Genomic DNA, 10,593 nt, shown 5'->3' on the forward strand with positions numbered 1-10,593 from the left:
TTTATTTTTCAATTATTCACTTGGTTGCATTGGGTCTTAGTTGTGACACGCGGGCTCCAGAGCATGCAGGCTCAGTAGTTGCAGCAAGTGGGCTCTCTAGTTGTGGTGCATGGGCTCTAGAGTGCACAGGCTTAGTTGCCCTGCGGCATGTGGTATCTTAGTTCCCTGACCAGGGATTGAACCTGCATCCCCTGCATTGGAAGGAGGATTCTTAAACACTGGATCACCAGGGATGTCCCTGATATCTGAAATTTATCCTCAATGGTTCAGAAAGAAAATTTTATACTTTATGTATTTATTCCAATTAATTACATGCATAAATATATATATATCATTATGTATTCATATATCTATATATCTATTTATATGTATAGATGTATACACATGTATGTATACTTAAAGAGAGGATGTTAAAGCAAATGTGGCAAAATGTTAGGTGTTGAATTTGGGCAAGTCTATTTAATATTTCTTTGTATTCTTCTTGCAACCTCCTTGTAAATTTAAAATACCTTTAAAGTACAAAGTTTGAAAAATAAATTTCTTTAGTAGAGGGTTTCTCAGGGTTTTAATATTCATCCATTCATTCTGTCCACATTAATTGGGCACCTACTATGTGCCAACACTATACAAAGTGGTCTAGGAATATCTAAGAAGAGTATCTGGTGGGGATACTTTTCTTTGAAATACATTTTGGAATATGGTACCTTACCTAATCACAATCCACTTTGCCAACTAGTTCATAAACTCCTGAATGGTAAGTGCTTGGTCTTAGAGATTGTATTCCTCCAGTGCATATGTATCCCATAGGCTCAGGCCTGGGAGGAGCTTGTAAATGTTGACGACATGGGTAGGTGGGTGGGTGAGTGGGTGACTGAGTGAGCGTTGTCTCATCACTGACTGCTGCTTCTCGGGGTCACTCCTGGACACCTTCAGCTGCACCCTACATGCCGAATCTTCCCAGACTCCTCTAGGGGCCACCATCTCCACTAACCAGAGAGTGACTGTTCAGAAAAACAAGAATCCTATCCTCCAAGAGGATGGTCACTATGGTGATACCAAAATCCTGGGGAGCCCTTTCCCTTCGACTCTGACTCTAGATCAGATGTGGAAACCATAGTCACCAAGGCCTGTCACCACCACAGAAGGCCCTCGAGGTATTTGATCATTTACATCTTACACCCTCTCCAGGACCATAGCGAGTGAAGACAGAATCCTGGACAGTGGTCTGAAACAGGGAGAGTAGGAAGCTCATATTTAAGAGTGAGTCACCAAGTACCAACAGCTTCTTTGGTAACCTCCTCGCACAATATCTGGTAACAAAAGGTCTAGAATATCTTGGGAATTGAATTGGGAAGAAACTTACAGCTGTCTTTATTTGACTGGGAATTCCCTTGCTTGGTCTAGTTTTTATAGCGCTGCTTTCACCTCATCCCTCCTTGCATTGCCTCACCACCTTTCCAACAGATTCTCACAAGTCTGCGTGTTTATAAAATTAAAAGCACTGATATTCATCACAGAAACCTGTAGTAGTAGAAGCTTCAAGAGATAGTAGGGTTTGATGTAATGATACTATCTACAAAGTTTAAATTGCTTTCCTCAAGTGAAAATAAAATATGTGGGGAAACAATTTTCACCAAACCAGATTCACCTTGAAATGCTTGCTTCTAGATCTGGTGCATCATAGCAAACCGTCCCCAAAGAAGAACAGAAGCGTGTACCATCACACGTGAACTGATGATGGCTTAATAAATAATCAAACCTTAGAGTGAGTCTATGCCTTGGAAGTCACTGAATCCGTTTGCTCACCCAATATAAAAATTGCTTAGAAAAATACCATGAAGGTGCCACTGTGTAAGTAATGGGTCGAGAAAGCCAATTCAACGACTGTTTCTTAAATCTCTACAATGTAATTGCTGAATGTGACAAAGTTGTTGGAATTCTTGGCTGCAAGTCTAACAGCCACCAACAAGGAAGATTTGCCCTGCCTCTTAGTTTGCTACCAGAGACCAATCCTGAAAAGAAGTCGGCACAGAGAGACACCTCTGCACCTGGAAGAGCACAGCTGACCCCAGTTCCCAGGGCCACCCAGTGATACCACTCAAACTGAATCCAACAGTCCTGGGAGCACTGACATTGTGACAGCTCATGGAATTCCCCTGCTACTCACCCAAATATATCCTGACAATTTAAGCACTAGATGCATTTTAGTTCTTGAAAATTGCCTCCAAAGTCACCCAGTTTCTCAACTCAAAATTGCCAATGTTGCAAAACAAATAAAATTGCTCTGACGACGGGGTATAATCATCACTCATACTGTGCACACGGCCATTCACAATGTGCAACCAAGGCTACCCTTTTACTGTCGCTTTCCTTTCCAACAAGGGAGCTGAAGCAGATGCAAGCACCTCAACACCTGTGTAGGGAGAGCAAGTGGACAGTGATGTGCTTGCCCCCTCTTCTCCCTGCACCTGCATTAAAATCTGCGAAGATTCTCACCCTGCCGGTGCTGCAAGGACTGGTACCCTTATTGTAAGGCCGCCCTCTGCCCTACCATCCCCACCTTCCCTAGGTCCCTGTGGACCAATGAAGTTAATCCAAGTGAGCAATTTTTATCAAAGTAAGAGGTTTGCAATATTTAAATGTATAACTAAGTGTGGGGTGGAGGTGGAGGAGAAAATCGTGCCCTTTAAGAAATAAAAATTGCGGCTTGCCACAAGATGTCAGTATATGTCCTCACACAACTTAGCTGTTACATTTACACAGATAAATATCAGAATCAAAGCTGTGTACATCTTATACCCTGAGATTAGCAAGAAAACACATTCCTGCTCCTTTTCTCAGTAAAGAAAGCAACAAAAGCTTTAGGATACATTTGATTAAACACAGAAATGGAGGTGACCTCCAATCTCACCTAGAACCCTGTCCACCTTTCTCAGCTTCCTGCCAGTGTCTCTATTACCGCGAAGAGGTGGCAGGGAGCACGGGTAGAGCTCACAGACGCCTTTCTTCTCACTTCCCTCCCCATCACTGCTTTGCCCTGTGAGTATCTTGACTGTGTTCTAACCCTGAGAAGGTCTTCTTTCCCCAGTGTTACCCCAAATGCAGCAACAGCTTTGAAGGAAGAGAGAGAAAGAAAGAAGGCGAACAAATAAGGGAGAACGCAAAAGAGAGAGAACAAGAACAGGTCTTTTCCAGAGGACACACATCCCTCCCGGGGATCAGGGAAACCAGAGAAAAGGTCAGCTTCTGCTTACCTTTTTGCCATTCACAAAGAAAACCAACTCATCTGCTGTCATTGTCACGGGTTGGGGGTCCCTGAACTCCAGGTACCTTATGCCCAAGAGGCACTGCCAGTTATTACTGCTCTGCAACTTGAAAAATACGCCTCCCAGAAAAATGAAATGAAGTCAGCCGATGGGAGGGACCAAGCTCAGAGCTTCGGGGCATGAAGAGTTCTTGGCAAAAGACAGCCGTTTACATAATCAAGGAAAAGGCAACCACACACAGCAAATCACACCCCCAACACCTGTGTGGAAGAGCACAGAGGAAGACACAGGCAGATATCAGCAAGGAGGATGCCTTGGTGCCAGGTGACTGTGGGTCTTAGGCACCACCCTCACAGAACCTGCTTCATTCTCCCACTTGCTGAAGACAGAGAAGGCGGAAGGGCCACGGTCATAGTGACAGTCATGGCAGTAGAGATGATTCACACCCTCCATGTCTACACTTGTCATTTTACCATTTAGGTTTACAGCAACCCAGACTCAGCACTTACATGCAGGACTCATTCTCCCAGAGCCTGGAGGGGTCTGGGGTCATAAGAGGCAGAGTCCAGTTATTCAGATGCAAAATCTTGCATTTGACCTCAGCAGCTCTCTTATCACTTTCAGAACTCACTTATTTTCATCCTGTAAATGGGCAAATGAATGACATCAAGAGCAAAAGGCTGAGTGACAAATGATGTATTTTTGGAAGTGCTTCGTAAATAAGCAAACAACCAAAATTTTTATTACTATTGCAAATGTGTTCTCAACAGCACAGCAAAAATAATCCTGATAACAAAACACTTTTGAGGTTTTCCTTTTGTTTCTCTTAGGGAAATACCCTTGATTAAATTGTCAGAATAACTCATAAAAATATTTCAAAATACTGTACCAAATAAAATGTGCATATCTCATAGGCATAGGCTAAATTAATACAGAGCTGAAAACCTTCCCCCATCCAGTCTCCATTAACTCCTGGTATAAACACACATGCATATCACCCACCCAGGCAGCCCTGATGGGCTCTAAAGTCCAGCACCCAACTGCCCCTCCCAACTCACTCTCTCTCTCTCTCTCTCTCTCTCTCTCTCTCTCTCACACACACACACACACACACACACACACACACACCCCAGCATTCTTTCTGGTCTTCGTCTACTAAGCTAGCCTCTGTGAAGTAGGTCATTTCCCCTACACCCCTTGAAAGATATGAGCGGGGAAGAAAGCAGTATTGGGCAGATGTGCTTGGTACAGAAAAAATCTAGAGAAACTGAAGACTGCCAGGACAACCACCATGTTATCAACACAATGCCGCTCTCCACAACAGACTTTATTTAAGCAGGAGATGAAATTCCACCTGTAGGGTGGCTAATCATCCCAATTTGCCCCCAACTGTCTTGGTTTTAACACTAAATCCCTGGCAAATCCCTCAATACAAGGCAAACTAGGATGATTGCTCAGCATAAAACAGTGGTTCTTAACTGGGGAAGGGGGATCTTCATCCCAGGAGCCTTTCTGGCAATGTCTGGGGATACGTCTTGTTGACAGAAATCATCAATAACTAATTAATAATAATAATAATAGAATAGAGTCTTATTTGAGCCAAACTGAGGACTACACTCCAGGAGACAGTGTCTCCGATAGTTCCAGAGAAACATGGTTTTCAGAACAGTTTTATACCTTGTCGGAAAAAAGAGCATTTAACATGACAAGAGTACATTCGCTTCATGGTTTCAGAAAAGACAGATCAGCACATACACAGCACATTTACTGAAATATCAGTAAAGCCCTGGCACCTAGGAAAGGAGACCTATCATCAAAGGAGTACCAGCACTGGGGTCCCAGGAAGGGAGGCATTTACTATTTATCTTTAAAATGGACAGTTTTACTTCTGGTCAATGCAGCCTTTTCTTTATCAGTTAAAGCAGGTGTACAACGTATATTTAACAGGTCACAAAACAGGCTGTTCTAGTTAGCATAAAGTTAAATCATGTATGTGCCAGAATGACTTCCCCATACCTCAATATGTGAACATTTCTTCCATCATTTCCTTTTTTGATTGAATAAAATCTTTCAAAAGAAAGCAGTGATGACCAAAATATTTGTCCCTTGATGCCAGAGTGGTTGCTGCCTGTCCAACATGTCCCTCAGTGCTAGGACTTCCTCTCTTTTTCTTTTTTCTAGGAAAAGAGTTGCCTAATTATTCTCATTGGGGAGTAATTAATTAATCAACCAAAGTAAACACAGAGGTATATGATGATGGATAAACATAGGCTATATTATCAATTGTATCAAATTGTTGCACAAACTTTATACATGTGTTTGGAGCAGTCAACTTAGAGCAAACAGTGATACATGTCACGAGTACCTTGATAGCTAGGAAAAGAATAATAATACATACTACAACAATGAAAATCGTCTATAAAGCAAAACAGGGGAAAAAGGCCTATTACTGAGGGAAGTTAACCAAAGAGATTATTTAAAGGGTTAGTTTCCCATACACCTTTTAGCCTTTTTGCCTTTTGGGAATTTGTTTTCTAAGTGTATGCCTACTTTTCCACAGGTGTTGATATAAGTGCAACAAGTAATGTGAGCAATAGTACAACAACTCTTGTTAAGCCAGCAGAAAAGCTAAGGCAACCTTGTTATCAAATACTACCTGGGCTAAGGAGTTTAGGGATGTCTGTTGTGCTGCAATGCTTTTTGCAGTGTCCTCAGCTATTTGACCAATGGTGACTGATAGATTTCTGACCATCTCTCTGCTTACATATACTCCTGCACTACGAATCGAGATTCCCAAAAGACTTTCCCACCAGGTATCTTGGTATCCTGCTAAAATGGATCTCTTGACTCTGTAATGAACAGAGAAAGGAGGTTCATCTATTGCCTTATATAGAAACAATGGGGTAGCATAATGTACCAGTAAACATAATGATTCTATTTGCCAGCTATTAAGACATTTATGTGCCCATCTTTGGGAAAGTGGGTCAATTCTAATACCACATGCAAAGATAAAACCTGGGGGAGCACAAGCAGTCTCAATGATAGCCTTGTTAATTGGAAGTTTTCTTAACATAGTATTAAACCATGGATCATTTTTCTTGCAGCTTTTCCAAAAGCTATCTGTATGGCATTCGACATTTAAGAGTAGCTGGCATAATTTACTAGTGTTTTTCTCTTTAAGACATCTGTTAATTAAGTAAGGAACAGAGTGAAGCAGTCCTAGGGTATGTTGTATCTGGTCTCTAAAGACTCAGGACAGTATCAGACAAGGGATGGACACATTAATATGTTGAAGAATTTGAACCTGAAATGCTAGGCCAGAGAGAGGTCATTCTAGATGAGTGGTAATGTTTGGAACATCAGAAAAGTCAGTGACAGGTATTAAGAGGGGCCTAAATCAGTCTTGTATTCACTGAGGAATTTGATGACAGATCCAACAATCTGTTAAATTGCCCTCAGTAGCTATACGCTGTGACAACTTTACTAGACAATGTTCTTTTCATCCTGAACATTGGGGCAAAAGCATAGCTAGAAATAAAACAATAGTTTTCAATTTGATAGAGAGATAAACATTTGGTAAACAGTTCAATTGAACTGGTAGAGTGAGTCTTACAGGCTTGGTCCAGATACTTGGGTCCGTTGTCTACCACTGATGTCTTCTTCTCATCTTGGCTTGATGGTACTTGCCTCAGTCAGTGAAAGCCAGGTCAGAAATAGGTGTCAAGGTCCACCTGGGTGGAGGGGACTTTTTTAAATGAGAGATATGAATCCATGAGTCTATGCCCTTTAATTTGACAGCACATGGATTAGTAGATAATACCTGATAAGGTATTATCAGGTATTATTATTTTACAACATGGCTGCAAAGAATCTTTTGTTTGATTTCTTTTCCAATGTGCATAATCTCCTGCAGAGATTGTGCACATTGCAGGTCATGGGGCATCTGATCTTCATCCAAAGATAGATTATTGAGGTAAGCTTCAGAACCAAGCTTAGAATGTCTTCTAAATAATTCAGTGAAACTTCACAATAATGTAACATAGAAACAATGAGCCATCTAGGAAATGAGTCTTAAGCAATAAATATCAAACCTCAATGATAATTAACATCATGAGAACTTAATATACATGAAGGTATATTAATGAAACAATTTTTTCCCTCTAAAATTATCCACATCTCTACAAAATATAGCCAAATTAAGACTAATCTGTTTGCAAAATAAGTCTGGTTTCAATAAACCTGGCCTATTACCATAAGTGTAATTGATCATATGGACTCTTTGAAGTTTGACTTCGTTGGACCTTTTCATAAGGAATCTCAAATGGAACTTTCAACAGGCTTCTTAAGGCCAGGAAAGTCATGCCAAGGACTTGCCATCAGATTCTGCCTGTAATACCTAAAGGTTTGATAGGATTTCTCTCTTCTCAAGATCCAAAATATCTTGAGGTTCCTGCAAGTGCCAGGAAGTGGCCCTCCTTAATCACCTGGTAAGGTTGCTGGGAACCCAGTAAGTAAGGTACCAGCTTGTTTTTTCAAGGGGCTATATGGTTCCATAAAGTTTACCTTAGTTCTTTAAAACTATCTAGCCATACTTTATTTTAGGTATATTCCCAAATGTGACATTTTGGTCAAAGCCATAGTAACATTGCCAGTGTTTCCAACTGTGTCTTGTTATAAGGAGAACAAATTCTTATTGAACTCATGCAAATAACTGCGTTGCCATGAAAATAAGAATACTCACTAATTAAGAGTTTCCAAATTCTGGTGGGATCAGGAAGGGAGAAAAGGTAAAGGTTTTAATTCTGATTACAAAGGTATAATTTACCAAATTGGTGTAAGTCATAATTAGCTTAGGGGAAATGTTGCCTTATATCTGGGAAATAAAGATGAAAGGCCAGTAATAGTTCAGACAAAAAAAATCACTAAAATTACCATTATATTTATCAGTTCATTCAATCCCATGTAACTAATTCTTATTCTTCTTGAGTCCAATATTTCCTTTAGTTCTGTAGATCCTGCCTGATGATTGAAGGCAATAGTGTCAGTGATAATTTCAAGAAGTTTGCAAGGGTTTTGTTAAGGCTCCTACAATTTACGCAGGAAAGTGGGTGCATTGATCGCTGGAGACTGTGGAAGGTATACCCCAAGTAGAAAACATTTTCTAACAGTTTCGTTGTCATTGTGAGGGCACCAGCCTTGCAGTAAGGGAAGGCTTTAACCCATCAAATGAAAAATGGAGTTTGCCAGGGATCCAGGAAGAGCCAAGCAGTCATCTTGGGTTTCCCGAGGCCTAACTATTTAATTTACAGCTATTCCTTACTCATCTCAATTTCTCTGATTTAGGAGCAGACTGTTGCCATGTTACAAGGACATCAGGATGGCAAAAGTCTGACAATGAGGGGTTAATTTTTTGCAGAAGTAGAATGGACTTTATACATGCCATAATCTTTACAGATTCTGTTGTTGTTGCCTTTGCATGAAAGTCCGCTGGGCATTTCTCTTATACTTGAGTTCAGTCCCTTTGGTGTGAGTCTCAATTTTGATGACAGATAACATTTTATGTCAGGACATATAAGACTTCCAGGAATTTCACATAATTTCTGGAACACTTACAATGCATATAAGTGTCTGGAACACTTATAATGCATATGTAGTATCCATATGTATGGACACTACATAAAGAAAGCTGAATATTACTTTTTATTACTACATAAAGAAAGCTGAATATTTTATTTATTGACAGTGTTTCCCATGACAACATGCCTAATTAATTTAATATCTCTCTCTTCATAAGGAGAGAAAAATATCTCAAAGTTAGTTCTAAACCAAAAGACTTCATTTAGAATTTGAGTTTGGGAAAGTTTTTCAAAAATATCAAAAAGGTTTTTAAAACAGTCAAATAAGTCACTGTGAAAAAAATGTTTAGTCATTCACTTAGCCAAAGTGACAATAAAATATTTCAAAGGCAAATACAGAAAGACAACAGATTGCTTAAAATGTAAAGAAAGTTTTACAATCCGTTATCAAAACAGATCAATATTCCAAGAAAACTTTGTCCTCCTAACAGGGAGAGAACCAAATTCTAGTTTTGCAGCAGCTTACCTTTAAATTCAATCTCATCTTAGCCAGTCCTGACCACCACTTTTCTCAGGGTGCCTTTTCCACAAACCTCCCACAACTTTCTATATCCAAACATGTCTCTTATTTTCTTTCCCATTTAGAAATAACCAGATTCAGGACAAAAATCACTTTCTTTTTTTTTTTTTTTTTTGTGGTACGCGGGCCTCTCACTGTTGTGGCCTCTCCCGTTGCGGAGCACAGGCTCCGGACGCGCAGGCTCAGCGGCCATGGCTCACGGGCCCAGCCGCTCCGCGGCATGTGGGATCTTCCCGGACTGGGGCACGAACCCGCATCCCCTGCATCGGCAGGCAGACTCCCAACCACTGCTTGTCCTTGTATTTTTTACAGTTTTTTTTTTCCTGTAATTGATACCTAGTCTCATAGCATTGTGGTCGGAAAAGATACTTGATATGACTTCAATTTTCTTAAATTTACCAAGGCTTGATTTGTGACCCAAGATATGATCTATCCTGCAGAATGTTCCATGAGCACTTGAGAAGAAAGCATATTCTGTTGTTTTTGGATGGATTGTCCTACAAATATCAATTAAGTTCAAATTGTTTAATGTGTCATTTAAAGCTTGTGTTTCCTCACCACATGACCCAGAAATCCCACTACTGGGCATATATCCTGAGAAAACCATAATTCAAAAACAGTCATGTACCACAATGTTCATTGCAGCACTATCTACAATAGCCAGGACATGGAAGCAGCCTAGGTACCCACAGATGAATGGATAAAGAAGATGTGGCACATATATACAATGGAATATTACTCAGCCAGAAAAAGAAACGAAATTGAGTTATTTGTAGTGAGGTGGATGGACCTAGAGTCTGTCATAGAGAGTGAAGTAAGTCAGAAAGAGAAAAACAAATACCATATGGTAACACATATATATGGAATCTAAAAAAAAAAATTGGTTCTGATGAACCTAGGGGCAGGACAGGAATAAAGACACAGATGTAGAGAATGGACTTGAGGACATGAGTATGGGGACAGGTAAGCTGAGACAAAGTGATAGAGTAGCATTGACATATATACACTACCAAATGTAAAATAGATAGCTAGTGGGAAGCAGCTGCATATCACAGGGAGATCAGCTCGGTGCTTTGTGACCACCTAGAGGGGTGGGATAGGGAGGGTGGGAGGGAGATGCAAGGGGGAGGGGATATGGGGGTACATGTATACATATAACTGATTCACTTTG

The 10,593-nt window shown here is 40.4% G+C and overlaps 1 protein-coding gene across 3 annotated transcripts in view; it reads right to left on the bottom strand.

Annotated features, from left to right (window-relative positions):
• Window positions 1–3,370, bottom strand: part of XDH (xanthine dehydrogenase) — a 61,884-nt gene extending 58,514 nt beyond the window's left edge. For all 3 annotated transcript variants that reach the window (XM_082642808.1, XM_082642807.1, XM_082642809.1), the window contains exon 1: window positions 3,255–3,370. In XM_082642808.1, the coding sequence (XP_082498934.1) occupies window positions 3,255–3,296 (42 nt within the window). In that variant the 5' untranslated portion in view covers window positions 3,297–3,370. The remainder of the gene's footprint in view (window positions 1–3,254) is intronic.
• Window positions 3,371–10,593: the final 7,223 nt, after the last annotated feature.

Source organism: Mesoplodon mirus (assembly GCF_964341445.2).
Source record: "Mesoplodon mirus genome assembly, chromosome: 14".
NCBI lineage: Eukaryota > Metazoa > Chordata > Mammalia > Artiodactyla > Ziphiidae > Mesoplodon > Mesoplodon mirus.